At 37.0% G+C, this 15172-nt stretch overlaps 1 protein-coding gene across 9 annotated transcripts in view; it reads right to left on the bottom strand.

Moving 5' to 3' along the window:
• The window catches only part of LTBP1 (latent transforming growth factor beta binding protein 1), a 182769-nt gene that overhangs the window by 108620 nt on the left and 58977 nt on the right, over window positions 1-15172 (bottom strand). For 7 of the 9 annotated variants that reach the window (XM_014876273.2, XM_014876299.2, XM_014876282.2 and 4 more), the window contains one exon: window positions 11723-11890. In XM_014876273.2, the coding sequence (XP_014731759.2) occupies window positions 11723-11890 (168 nt within the window). Of the gene's footprint in view, window positions 1-11722; window positions 12069-15172 lie in introns of those variants that run through there. The other 2 variants (XM_088161381.1, XM_088161382.1) reach the window with 1 other exon arrangement.

Here is a 15172-nt window from a genome sequence, read left to right as displayed (position 1 = left end):
AACACCTGAAACACCTCTGTAACACCACTGAAATAGGTGAAGAGATGCCCTGCTCCTGTGACTGGCCTGGTTACACAGACATGATACTGAAGGAACTTGAGATGTTTCTTCTGGAAAGAGGTAAAATCTGCAATGCTGCAGGGAAAAATTTAAAACAGGAACCTAGCTCAAGCCTAATTGTATGATAAAAAAAATCCAGCTACTAAACTGGGCTCTCAGTTATTGCAAATTAACATGGTTACTAACTTCATTAGAATTTGCCATATATTTTTAAACTATTATTAGCAAGAGATCTTTAAAAAAATAATGCGCCCCCACTTGGGAATGAGATCATAAATACTGCTGTTTAATCAGATTAGCAAACCAAATTACTGCCAAAAATCAGCAAGCTTTGTGGTGTTATCTGGATCATGCATGTTTTTTTAAACTAATGGACACTACACTGTCAACTATGGAACATCCTGATGCTGAAATTTGGGGAGCAAGTTCAGATCATAAAGGACAAGGCTGCAATCTGTACATAGAGAAATGTACATTTTTGAGTGAGCATCACAATCAGCAAGAAATCCATAATGAACGTGCACTAGACAGTTTCACTGCACTACTAATCTGTCTTCCTCAGTTTTAAACTCACTACTTTAAAACAGCTCAGAAAGAAATTTGAATGCTGATAATTTGAAGATGTATACACAAAGTCAACCAAGAGACATGCAATATGTCCCCCAGTATTTCATTCATCTCTCATTGTGGGTTCCAATGGGATATGAGTCTCTCTGGCCCTGTATCACATCTTTCCAAACTCATGTCATAAGCCAGCCATCCTCAGACATGTCAAATGCAACATAGGCTGGTTGTGTAGGTGCCTGACATAATCACCATCTGATAAACAGCCACCAATAAAACTTATTGTTGCAGTCTGGAAAGAACAGGACGGATGAAAAACAGTCTTAGAATATTCAAATACTATCAGGAAAAATACAATTATGCTGTGGCATGGAAAACAGGTATCAATTTAAGCGGTCTTGAATAACTTCTTAGTTGCCATCGTCAAAGTAGGAATACTGACATCAAGGTGCACAGTGTCAGATGAAAACTACCCTTCCTATGCTCCCAGGGTTTTTAAGACTTTCCCTTCTGTGTAGCGTTTTGTGTGCCTGACCATGTGTAATGCTAACAAGGACAGGTAACAACAAACAGCAAGCATCTTTATTGCTACAAGATCCTTCCAGACTATACTCTTCCCTTCAGGCGCCAGCTGAACAGCCCTACCCACTTTTAAGGACAAGAGGATTAATGAGTAATTTGACCATAATGACACTAGGCTGTCATTGCTCATGCACTGTTACAATCTGAAGTCAGCAAACTGATCCTCTGCTCTGACACCTATTGTCTGATTAGGCTATTTCCAAAAAACCTTGGACTCCCGCAAGGAGTAAGAGCCAGTAGCATAAGGCAGAGAAAAGAGCTTCTCCTAGACATCTAACTACCCAAATACCATCAGACAAAAAGCAGCATGTTCTGAGAAACACTGGGCATGCTTCTGTTATGGAAAGGCTCTGAAGACTACAGAAGTAGTAAAGCTGACACTGGCCAGGAACATCGGCATCCCTACAGTTTCCGGCAACTGAATAATAGATATTTAAGCTGATGTGGTGGCTTCAGCTGGGGTAGAGGTAATTTTTTTCACAGTGGCTGGTACGGGGCTGTGTTTTGGGTTTGTGCTGACTGCTGTGTTAATAATGTAGAGATGTTGTTATTGCTGAGCAGAGCTTACACAGAGCCAAGGTCTTTCCTTCTTTGTGCACTTCCACACTGGCAAAGAGGCTGCAGATGCATAGGAAATTGAGAGGAGACACAGCCACGACTGGTGACCCCAAATGACCAAAGGGATATTCTGGACCATATGACATCATGCTCAGTATAAAATGCTGGGCAGAAGAAGGAGGAAGGGAGGGACATTCAGAATGATGGGATTTGTCTTCCCAAGTCAATGTTATGTGTGATGAGGCCCTGCTCTCTTAGGAATGGCTGAACACCTGTCTGCCCATGGCAAGCAGTGAATTAATTTCTACTTTTACTTTGCTTACATGCATGGCTTTCTGCTTTCTGTATTAAAGCTCTTTATCTCAACCCAAAAGGTTTCCAGCTTTACCCTCCTGATTCTCTCCCCAGTCCTGCTGACGAGGAAGTGAGTGACTGCATGGTAATGGATTGCTGGCTGGGGTTAAATCACAACAGCTGAGATTCATTCCACTTAACCTTTTGTACCTTCTTGAGCCACACACATTAGGAGAGCTGTTTTCTGAGGTTTTCTGGTCTGCCAGTGAAGACAGGCTGGCCCAGCAGGCCAGTAAGGACATCCACAGGCCAACTTGCCACATGGGTGCATCTCGTCACCCACTCACAACCAGGCTCTTGACTGACACATATTGTATGGTTTGGTGAGCCAGATGAACCCCCAAACTTAGATCCAAATGGTCTATAAACACTGATCTACTGCATCCCACCATACCACAAGACATCCTCCAATAACAAAATTATGTTTAAAATAGAAAAGGAAAAGCCACAGAAACCATAGTCATCACAAAAATTTCCAAACATTGGGAGTCTGTTCTCTGATTACTTTAGCATTACCACAGTGCTCACTTTGGTGTAAAAGCATCTACAATAAGAATAAAATAAGAACAGACTCTTTAAAGTGGATATTCATTAGCATACAAATAACAGCTCATAATCCAGGCATTCATGGAAGAGTTTAAAAACATGAAAAACATAGGCTATGATTTTCTGGCACTGGCTCCATCATAAGAAATTGTAAAGCTTTCTAGGGAGTTGACCTTGCAGTGATGATACAATGTGAGAATTGGATGGCTATTGTTCAGAGTTTGAGTAATAAATTAGGTCATAGGAGACCAGTGAAAAGCTAGAGACTCAAATCCTGGAGTTCTGAGAGAGGAAAAAAGAGTCACTGCTAGTGAATAGGAAGGATAAAGGTTACTCTGCAGAGAATGTACAGCTGGAAATTCATTAAAAAACACACAACTTCATCACTCCTTGTGGTTCTTATAACCATTATAGATGCAAAAATTGTTGCACAAGCTGTGTAAACCTAAAACACAATCAATGTTCTGCCTGGTCATGTACAGTTCCAAGCAACTTAACCATGCACCAAATTCCCCTGAGCTGTGTACAACCTCATTGAGAAGCTTCACAACACAATGTTGTACCCAGCCCTGTGTGCTCAAATGTGTACAAGTATGAAAAAATCCCTTTTCCCCCTTGTCACAATAGGCTGAGTAATTCCGGTTGGACAGAAGATGTTCTAGCACCTCCATTTATGGCATGTAACATAGCAGACTGAATTCAATGTATTCAAACAATAAGTAAGAGAGATGCAATGAACACATGAACTGCAGAAAGGCAGTACTACAGCTTATGTCGTGATGCTGGTCGCCCCTGTTTACCTACACCAGCAGTTTCCAGAGCAGGGTGTGCTCATCCCACACAGTGTGCCAGAAAATGTACTGGGATGCAGGAAAGAACTATGTTTGTACCATTAATAAATAAAATGGATTTTCCAAAGAGTTCACTTGGTCTTTTTCTCATCTATTTTTATTTTCTATTTTGTCTATGGTTTATAATGGACAGATATATATACAGTGGTAGGTGTATATAATTTATAAATGTATACATGTAGGAGAGAGTGTTCAAAAATATTTTACTGATAGGAATGTGCAATCAAAAAGGTTTAGAGACCACTGACCTACACATCCTATGGACAGAGGCAGTCTCTCTCAGGGAGAAGTCAAAGAACTAATTTCTAAATTATGAGATAAACAGTTGCTAAAAGTTTGCCTAAACTTGAAATATCTGAGTAATATCAAATATAAAAATTTGATTTAATAGCTCATCTTAACATCTTTGAATTAAACTGAAAATACAACCAAAATGTGAAAATACGAATTATTTGGATGAATAAAACATAGATGAGAAATACTCTGTTTGGGTGGTTAAAACTCAATCCTCTTCCTGTGCAAACAGAAAATATCCAATTTTCCTTCTATTCATTGGCTAGTATCCCTCAAGACTTCACAAGAGATTAGTGGGGGGAAAAAAGTTTACAGCTCCTACAGACTTCAACTTGATTCATAGTCACAAATCCCTGGTTGAAAGTTCATGGTCCACCCTCTTAACAGGTTTTTATGGATATATAGAAAACTGTCTGAATTTAAGTGTGTACATAATGAAGATAAAGTTCATGTTCCAAAAGAAAAATCCAGGAATCCCAGTGCCTCTACAAAAGAAGACTCTCAATATTACAGTGATACTCAAATCTAAGAGCTAATTCCAGGTGGATAGATGGACACTATACAGACTACATAGACACAGAGATGAGAATTATCTGGAGTGGAATAGAAAAACAGAACAAGCAGTAGAGGCTGAATATGGAAAGACTGTGATCAACAGAGCAGTGATAGCTGCTTGCTTCCTTCTGACTGTGCTAAGCCCAGAAGGACACATTAAATACTAATCCATTTGCTAAGAAATCTATTAATAAGTGCCATATTTTAACATGTAGAGAAAATTTTCAGACTCTTTCTTCTGTACTTGCATAACTTCGAGGCATTTTCTTTTTTAAGCCAAACTAGCATATACTTGATCTTCAGTGAGGTATGTGCAAAGACATTTAGTTTAGCAATAACACAGTTATAGCTGTACAAGGTAGTGTGTTTATATGAGTGTAACAATGTAATCATTCAAAGAAATCCACTCTCAGTTCTCTTTTTACAGTACTTCAAGTCAGATGTACATAAACTAATCATTATAAATTAAAACCATATACAGTAAAATGAAACATTATGCATTTTAGCTTTGTATTCTGTTTTGCTTTAAATTTGAGGGAAACATACTCCACGTGTTTTTGAATGGCTACAGGTGTGGATTTTGTATCATTTCCATTTGTGGTTTTTCCTATGACTGCACATCCAAAACTGTGTTCTCTGTAATAGAGGGTTTGGGGAATACTTTGAGAGCAGATGGACTTTTGCTTCATGGTGATGGTCTCAAGCCTTTAAGGTGAGCAAGGGAGTGGAAACAAGTTGCTAACAGACTTGTATGAGCTCAACCTCATTAAAATCATCTGAATGAACAAGCTCTTTTCTATAAATTAGCATCTGGCCTCCACTGGAATCTGAGGTAAAGATGTCAATTTTGAATAATTATTTTAAGATTACGAAGAAAGAGCTCACAAATGCTGTAAGTTCCATGTCAGAAACAAGAACTATTTGTTGATGACAAGTTCTGATAGATACATGGGGGAAAGAAATAATTATTTTTGAACAGATGTAGATATCAAAACCAAAAAATTGTTAAAATATAATTTTTCTTTGTAATTTGAGCACTGTAGGCCCATAATTGAAAATGTATTAAAGCCCTGAGCTTTGCTCAGCCTATAGAATGGTGCACTTACGTTACACGATAGAATTGTAGTGCCCTAATATTTCAGGTTAGAAAAGCCTATACTATACTACCTGGACTGTAAGTAAAATAATTAATTCTGCTTTCAGCTCAGATTTATTTATAGAACAAAGGGAGACTGGAAAAAAGAAATGTCTTTTGAATCGATGGTAATAATGGGTTCCCCCTAAATAATTTTGCATTGGCTCTTCAGGCTAGGAAATAGCTTTTTCCTAGTAGCTTCCATAAGGCAAAGAATAATTTATAATAATAGTCCTGCCATTATTTGTCATTATTTTAGCTACTCAATTCACTGTCTGAGGAAAAATATTTGGTCTTCATTTTGCTACAGCTCTTACAATCTTGCTGCATGAATATTTCTAGCATAGTCATCATTTGTACAGATTAAATTTCAAATTACCAGGTTAAGCAGTGGATAAATCCTAATGTCCTTTCCTTAATTTTTTTTTCCCCTGAGACACATACACTGATAGATTGACCAACTTCTTTGACTACTGTTGAAGAAAGTTATTCTTTCAGCCAAGTTGCTCAAGAATTCTGAAATTTTCATGCGCCTATTAAAGGAAATAATATTTCATCTGGCAGCAGAAAAAGCATAAACCAACAAAGCCTGACAAGACACAAACTATAATTACTGCAAGAACAGTAGAGACAAAGCTTTTACCAAATAAGACTACAAGGTAGCTACCAGAGGCAGTAAAAGGACAAAAGTGATAATACTAAAGGAATAATAAAGCTCTTGCATAACTTCTTCAGATTTGTAAGTTCAAGTACAAAACTCAAGGATATTTCCAAGTAGCACTTCACTCTTACCTACAGAGAATATTTACTAAAAAAAACTATGAATTATCATATGCTGTTCTTCAGCTAAGTAGTTATTCCAGAAATAAACTTCTCTTCAATTAGGTTGTCTGATGGAACACAAAGTTGAAAATAAAAGCATTTTTAAAAATTAAAATAAAATAACTTCTCACTTATGTTACCAAAATAAAATTTAAAAATCTCTGCATGACATGTGTTATCAATTACTTTAAATCCTCCACATGTTTTCTGCTGCATCTCAGATGAAGCCACAGGAGTAGAGTTTGGTTGGTGCAGTTACACAGGTCATACACGATGGGTTACCTACACAGGCTGACACCATTCACCAAATAGCAAACACCACCTCAAAACAGAGAAGAAAGTGTCTCTAACATATTACCTTTCTAGCAACTCTTACTAAACCCAGTGAAACAAAAGAGTAAAATGTAATGGGTAAAAAACTGGATAGTGTGCACCTCACAAGCTACCAGAAGAGACTGTGACTGTAAATCCTCACAAATCTACACAAACACTCCCACAAGATGTTGGTCTTTCATATGCCTTTACATCTCATCAAATTAGCTTTCCTGTACTATTTAAAATATGCCTTTTCACCAGAAGCATACTAGAAAATGCTCCTCAAGTACCAGTCTTACAGTTCCTCTTCAGTGCAGTAGGACATGCACAGATTGTATCATATGGAGCAAAGAACTGACAACTTTAACACCAAATGGTAGCAAGAAAACACCAACCATTTCTCTTGGACTTTCTGTCATATGTAAACTGCAAATAAAGGCAGTTGGCTGGCTTGCCAACAGGCTGCCTTGCTTGCAGGTAATTGCCATTTTTAACCAACACTACTCTTCAATAATATCTGAAGTGTTTGAATAAAAAGCAATGCTAACTCCTACAACACTAACAGTAATTCATGATCACACAGGTCTGAATAAAATTCAGGAATTCTGTCAACATTTTGTAAAATAACTGCTTTAAATTTTCACAACTCTAAATAATTATGCTTACTAAACTCTTTCCTAGATAGGAAATTCTGTTAGAATACTAATTACATAGTGGGTCTTCTTATTAAATTTCCTTTGAATAACCTATTGTTTTAAAATGTATGGTCAAATTTTCTTTCACTGCTTTAAACAGAAGACCAAATAAAATTTGAGTAAAATGCTTTTGCTGCTTCTTGGAAATTTCGGTCTATATGTAATTGGAAACTTCTGGACAAGCTCAATTATCTAAAAACATTTACACAGAGTCAACATAGTAAAGCTGGAAAATTTTTTGATAGAAAATTCCAATAGGAAAAGTGCCAAAATTCAAGAGCAGCATAATTTGAGCATTATTGCAACAGAGTACAGAATATCCAGGTGATCCATGCTGAAAGTTCCAGAATTTATGATTAAATGTGAAGGACCAGATACATTTTTAGTTAAGACACCATGTTCACCTGGAGAAGGCTTCAAGGTGCCCTCACAGTAGCCTTCCAGCATCCAAAGGGGGACTACAAGAAAGCTGGAGAGGGACTTTTTACATGGGCATGGACAGGACAAGGGGGAGTGGCTTTAAATTCAAAGAGGGTAGATTTAGATTAGATAGGAGAAGAAATTCTTTACTGTGAGGGGGTAATGAGGCACTGGCACAGGTTGCCCAGAGAAGCTGTGGATGTCCCATCCCTGGAGGTGTTCAAGGCCAGGTTGGATGGGGCTTTGGACAACCTGGTCCAGCGGAAGGTGTTCCTGCCCCTGACAGGATTTTTAAAGGTCTCTTCCAACCCAAACCTTTATATAATTGTATGATTCTGTTTCCTTATTTGATACAGATACTGCCAAGATACTGCTCAGACACAGCATTTTTACAGAAAGATATGCACTTTCACTGACAAGCATGCAACTTTGACTTAACATTTATAACAGTTTGAATGAACCACTTTACATGAGATGCAGGGCTGCAAATGAACCTAAGTATTAAATGGCTGCTTCCTTTACTAAGTTATGTCATTCCTCCAATGAATGAAGCACAGATCCCTTGGGGGGAAAAAAAACCAGAATGTAAATCTATAATTAAATATTTATACTCAACAGTGGGGAAAAAAAAGCGCATGAAAATATTAATTTGGGCATTTACTAATTCCTTATTGCTTCATTTTACAGTTACAAATTAGTCATTGTCCTCCCACTCCTTACAGGAAAAGAATTCATTTCAAAATTGGAATGTGGAATAATTTTGAGTAGAAACAGGACACCTCACTGAGTAACTTCAACAGTGAAAGAGACAGAAACCTCATGTGCTACTCTATTCCTGTCCTTTCCTATGCACACATATCAAGCCTGTTTTACAAGCCTCAGGACTGAAATGCCATACAAACTGTACATGCATCAATCCAATAGAACAGTAAGATTCATCTATTCAGCAGAAGTTTCCACTCAGATTAAATGCTTTCATTCTCCAAGCCAATGAAATATTGGAGGCTGGTTAGTTTAACTGCAACATATCCCATTCACAAAAATGAAACTGCAAAAAACCCCAAAATTTCACTGAAACAGCCTGGCAATCAAAGATGTCTTTCCTTTTAAATACCAAGCTTTCATCACCTTAAATTGCAGTGCTAGGAGCTATTCCCCACCACAGACAAAAATCTCAGCTACCTGAAAAGCAGCATTCCCTCCAATCCGTTCCTTGTTGTGGGTTTTTGTTTTTAATGGCTTATCCATATTGTATAAAATTTTCAGGAAATGGGATTTGTTCCTTGCCTGGGCTCACTGCTACCAAGCTTCAGCTCAATTGACAAACTGAGCACATTTTAAGAATCTGAAATAATCCATGACAAAGCTTGAGTAGCTGTAGTACAGGTATTGCAACTTACTCTTTCTGAAAATGAGCACAAAGTTGAAAAGAAACAAAATTTTACTCTGCCTCATTATTAGAAATAATTTATTATTAAGAACAAAGCAAATTGCTGCCTAACTAATCTGTCATCCAAGAACCCAAAATCAATCTTGTGTACTAGAATGCTGCTCCTGCTATAGAAATGCTCCTGCTTCCAAATAGGGCATGTGACTATTTTCTTTGGTTTTAGGAAGAAAAAATATTTTTAAAAAAACATACTGAAAAAGTGCTGTTCACTGCTTTAAATATATATTTCCTGACATGATTTTCTACCTCATGGTTGCATTTTTAAATACCAAGTCATCTAAATAAGAATTTCCACACATTTTGGATTAATGGTAAGTAAAGAAGTTTAGAACAGAGACTTCAAAGCAAAAAGCACAAGTTAAACATAATTCAGCTGTTAAATATAACAAAAGTTAATGATCTTAGAAGACACAAATTACTTATGCTTTATGTGTCAGGAGACATCAGGACAAGCCTAAGCTAGTGAGAGGCACCAGTTAGAGAACAGATATGAAAAATTATTTCAGTGATATATATTTTAAACTCTGATTCAAAAGCTCCTGAAAACTGTGACTGGTGAAAAAATTCAATCTACCGGTATAGGATTCCTCTCCTCTAGTTATTAAGAAGTTCATGCAGCATTTTTATTTTTAATTGGAGAGCCTTTAAGTGCTAGTTCAGAGCTTCTTATCCTTCTGTAAAAATGACAATACCAAGATCTGCACTAAATACTTTTTGTCTTTTAAATTTACTGGGGAAGATAGTTAACAGGCAGGTTAAAAATCCTTATCCATGTGTAGTAACTTGCTTTTATACATTTTTCAACATAAGACTCCCTTATCTTTCCATCAAATACTATTATAGGCTGCTTTTGTTGAATGTTTCTAGCAGCCCATTGTACCCAGTGCATCAGAGCTGCGTGGCCTGAGGCCAGGAAGGAAGGTGTGGAACACGTCTTCACAGGTCAGTTTCCACTCTCCAAGTTTTCAAGTATTTGAGAGAAGGTCATGTTACAGCACAGATTTACATAGCAGACAAGTTACATGACTGCCTGTTCTCAGCATTTCATAATTTCAATAGTAAAATTAGGTCAAATGAAAGTGGGGAAGAATAACCCTATCCTTTCATGCTAGTCAGAAAATTAAACTAAAATCTTACTGAGTTGGGGTTCCTGCCAAAAACATTGTAAAAATCTGCATCGGCAGTAAACACAAATTGAAAGTATAAGGATTACCATTCCTTTATAATATACTCTTTTTTTTGTGCCTCCAAATGGCCACAAACAAACCCCAAAATATGCTCTATTCTTGTTTTAAAGCACTGGTTTTACTACTAGCCCAAAATATATACATTTTTACAAACATGCATACTATGAAGGAATGAGTTGGTAACTTCAAGGGTTTTCCCCCACAGCCTGACAGCCTAGTAGGAGTGTTAAAAGAGGGAACTGCTCTTTGTATGATTAGTCCAGAAGAAAAGACTAATAATTTCAAACAGCTTTCCCCCCCCACCCTCAGAGCATGAAATACACTGCACTTGAAAAACGGCAATATTGGCCAGCCTCAGCACTGCCTGAACTCTTGTTTATTCTAGACAGAGACTAAAATTACAGTGTTCATATTTGGCATTCTTTGACTGGAAATTTGCAAAAAAAAAAAAATTTTTTTTTCAGAAAACAACACTATGATATTTTCAGGATAACTACAAAATTACTTCCCAAGAGCAGTTCAGGGTATCATAATGTGAAATGACAAATTTGAAGTGTTTAGGTATGTACTATATATCTATATATCTTAACTTACAAGGTAAATACTTTCACACAAATGCCTATTTAGTATACAGTTAAAATATGCTATTCATTATCCTAGGCAGCTTTCAGGATTTGTTTAAACAGAGGCAAAGAGTTGTAGGGTTTAGTCTGGCATACTGTCTTGCTCTTACCGAGCAAGAAGAAAGAATAAACATTAACAAAGAAATTACTGGCTTCAATAACTTTAATTAGGCTTAACATTATTCCAGTTTCTAAAAATGCCAAATATTAAATCTGACTTACTTTCAGCAGTAAGAAAAGCTTTAAGCTGCTGCATATTTAAAAAGGATTGTAGTTTTAAGGAACTGCTGAACAAGTTTTTGAAGGCAGAGTCACTGTTAGCTGTTCACTAGGTTTTATGTGCATTTGATACATATTAAACAAGTCAAAAAGAGGAAACAACTTTTTGTGTCACCTATCATTTTCCCTATTTACTAACACAAACTCTGAGGGAGGAATTTTATCGAAAGCTTCAGCTTAGCATGTTGCATCCCTGCAGCTGAAAATTCAGATGAAAAATATGGGAGCTTCTTTTCTCTGACACAAAAGGAACTTTTGGGAACATTTCCGAAGGACACCAGAAAGCTTGTCTAACATACAATGCTTCCTACTCAGCACAGCCCTCCAAACAAAGAGTAACAGATGCACAAGTGGTATTAATAACAAAACATCTCCTCCCTCTGTTAGTCAAGAGAGGACAGCTAAGGACAAATGCAGTTTCAGGGTACTTACCTACTCGGAAGTTAGTGGCTGTCAGAGTGTCAGCAGCATGGCCGTTTTCACTGATGAGGGTGGTTGTATTTCCCTTCTCACAGTTGTTCTGACAGTTGCCTTTGGTGCAAGTCACTTTGCAGATGCTGGGTGTAAAGACCACCTTGATGCGACCAGTGTGATTTCCCACTGTCAGCGGAGGCAAAGAAAAAAAGAAAAATAAACAGATCACTTTGGTATCCATTGATTTCCTTCAAAAAAGTTTTTGGGAAAAAAAAAAGAAGGCGCGGGGGGGGGAAAGGCGACAGGTCTGCAGGAGGAGGGCAGTCTGCAGTGCTCTCTCTCATAGATCTCCAGTGGTGTCTCTGAAACAGGAGTAGGAAGCTTAGCAAACAGAACTCCGGGATCCGCTCCAAAACCACATTTAAAGTCAAGTCACTGGAGTGGGATTAGTAATCACAATGCTGCACTTTATTCACAGGCAGACAAAGAGCAATACCAAGGGCATGACAGCTTAAATAGCCAACCCTGACAGGCAGATGTAATGTAAAGAGGCTGGCTGTGCACCTAGAGGTGAATAAACTCCTGTGTACTCCTGCATACTTTTCCTGTTTCTGCACTTATTAAGTCACTATTTGTAGCTCGACCCCTGGAAACGTTTTAGGCATGCGGCATGTCTGAGAACATCTGTCTCAAATCTCCTGGCACCCCAGCCTGAAGTGGTCAAACCTTGTGACGCAGCTGCCTGGACCCATTTTTTCTTCACATTTTTTGGCACTATTTTTCCACAAGAATTTACATATTATAGACTGAGCTCTACTGTCAGCCTTTGTTTTAGTAATAAATAGCTCTGAGAAAAGAGTGAGGAAATATCAGTGCTTCAAGATACTGAGATCAAAGATAAATTCTCTTTTTTTTTTAAATATACTTCCCTGTAGCAATTAAAAAAAAAAAAAACTTGAATGTAATAAAGACTGCGCAAGCACTAATTTGTAATTAAGCTAGTTATAAGAATTTCTTGTTACAGAAGTATATTTAAAACCAGATGTATTTGATTCTATATCTAACAGCTGAAGACAAAGACTATATTAAAACTACTTATTAGGAAAAACGGGAAAGGACAGGCTCTATTTGCAATTACTTAAAAAGAAAACATTTTGTCCTCTGCATATTACTAATAAATTCATCAAATTCTTGAAAATATATCACAGCGTCTTTGTGGAAACTATTAATAAATACTTTCATATCAAACCTAACAATGCCAAGAAATGATGCACAGAAAGAGAAGAATCTCCTTCTTCCTCATGTCATAGAAATAAAAAAGTTGCTGGATAGTAGCCTAACCTATTTCATGAAATACCCTGCAGACAAACACTTTTTTGAAAATATCAAGAAAATCTTAAAAATCTTCCCACTTCAAAGAATATAAAGCCTTCTTATTTCTTCACAAACAAATAGATTTAGCAATTATGCAGATTGTTTTGTCTACAGTAAAGGCATTGCTCTATTTGAACAGCAGCTGTAGTACAGATGCTCCCACCTTATTTTCCTTAAACAATGCTTAGAAAAGGAGGAGCTCTGACAGATACAAGAATAAAATATTTTGATTTTAGGGGATTTAGAAGGCATCTTGGGCTCTAGGATGCCACATATTTCTTACAAAAATGAATACACCTTAACCAATAAACAGATCTAAGTGGCATACAAACTGCTAAGAGTAGAACTTTTAAGCTTTGCTTTTTTAAAGCATAGCTTCACAAGCAATATTGCTATCTTTGTATTTTACTTGCATAGTTATATATATATATAGATTTTCCTAGAAAAGAGTCCATTTTATATCTTATATTTTCAGACATTTTAGCAATATTTTTCCTTTAGGATGTGATCTAATTAAAAAAACAGGTTTAGTTGAGTCACAAAAGTCGGTCCTGCCTACACTGTAGAAACCAGTACTGGGGGACTCAGAGAAGCTTTCTGCTAAAACAAAAAGTAATAATTTGGCTTTGTCAGTGTTGGAAGGGCAGAACATTCAGAGCTCAATATGTGATGGAGCTCACAGTGCAAATACTGAAACTGAATGGAGGTCACATGTTTTGTGCTGCTGTAGCATCAGGAAGGAACATGGGAGAAAAGTGGAGGCCACGCAGTCTGATTCTTCTCCCTGACACCCAGATATGTTTTGTACAAATCAAGTACACCTCCAACTCAGAAATATTCTTTACAACTTGTCCACAAAGAACAGAAAGTTTGACCATAGTCCCGACATAGCACCTGGCACAATCGTGGTTAATGAGTTTTAACAAGTACCACATTTTCTATCTACCCAGAAGATGAGAATTTGACATGAAATTGTGCAGGGACACATCAGCAGGTCTGTTGTCCCAACTTAAAGTGCAGTAGATTGTTTGCACACCCAGCATCAGGTCCATAGTTATGTTTTTGAAACAGTCAAGATGAAATTAAACCATCATTTAATTCTCCTTCACAGTATTCTGTAGTATGTTGTTGAGTGCTGAGCTGTAGGAAATCTTGGGCATAGTGTTCACAACAAGAAAAATGTTTTAAAGAATTTGTATCACATAGTTTAGATTTCACTAGAAAATCCTGTAGCACAATTATTTTAGTAAAAGGGATGCCTTAGTATGAGACTCAACAGAAATTGTAATATTTGCTTTTCAGTGCTTTTGGATAAGAAAATATTAGTATCTAAGTTTGGGAGTAATAGTCAAACAGTACTTTCAAAAACACAGATCAATTTCACACTAGGAAAAGACTGGTGCTGCTATAGCCTTGACCTCTTTTGACTTTGGACTAGATCATGTTAAAGGACAGTATATTTTTAAGGAAGCATACAGAGTATTTTCTTCAAACTCCAGAACCTCTACCGATGATGCCACTTTGACAATAGGCATGACAAAATCTGCAACTTAGCTTACCTCAAATCCATTTTTGGGAAAAAAAATTGACAGTACTACAACAACACACCTGGAATAACTTTTTTCTATATAGGTATGGACAGAAGTATATCAAGCTCTTCTAGACCAATTTTAAACATGTGGAAATGAAACACCTCAATATGCTCCTGAGTATAACAGCAGACTGAAGAAATACAAATATGAGACCAGATAAACAAACAAGTCTAAGGAAAGAAAACAAAAGTAGAAGATACAAACACCAAATAAATAGCAAAGTTACTGAAAAATATGGCCAAACTAGAGATCGACTCAGATTGTTTTAATAAAGACAGGACAATTGAGATGACTAATAGTGGATAAATCATCTCTCAGCTAGACAGCAAATTCACAATGAGATTCAGCCAACAGCGCCATCATCCTGCCTCCTACTCCAGGCTCACTTATACTTAAGAGCTCTGTGATTCATTTGTCAGAAAAGATCAGTGGAAGACTGTACCCATAATTTCCAAAATCTGTAAAACTCTTGAGCCAGATTTGAAAAAAAAAAAAAAAAAAA

Source organism: Sturnus vulgaris, chromosome 3 (genome assembly GCF_052056855.1).
Source record: "Sturnus vulgaris isolate bStuVul1 chromosome 3, bStuVul1.hap1, whole genome shotgun sequence".
NCBI classification, from domain to species: domain Eukaryota; kingdom Metazoa; phylum Chordata; class Aves; order Passeriformes; family Sturnidae; genus Sturnus; species Sturnus vulgaris.
This window is presented reverse-complemented; position numbering and strand designations above follow the sequence as displayed.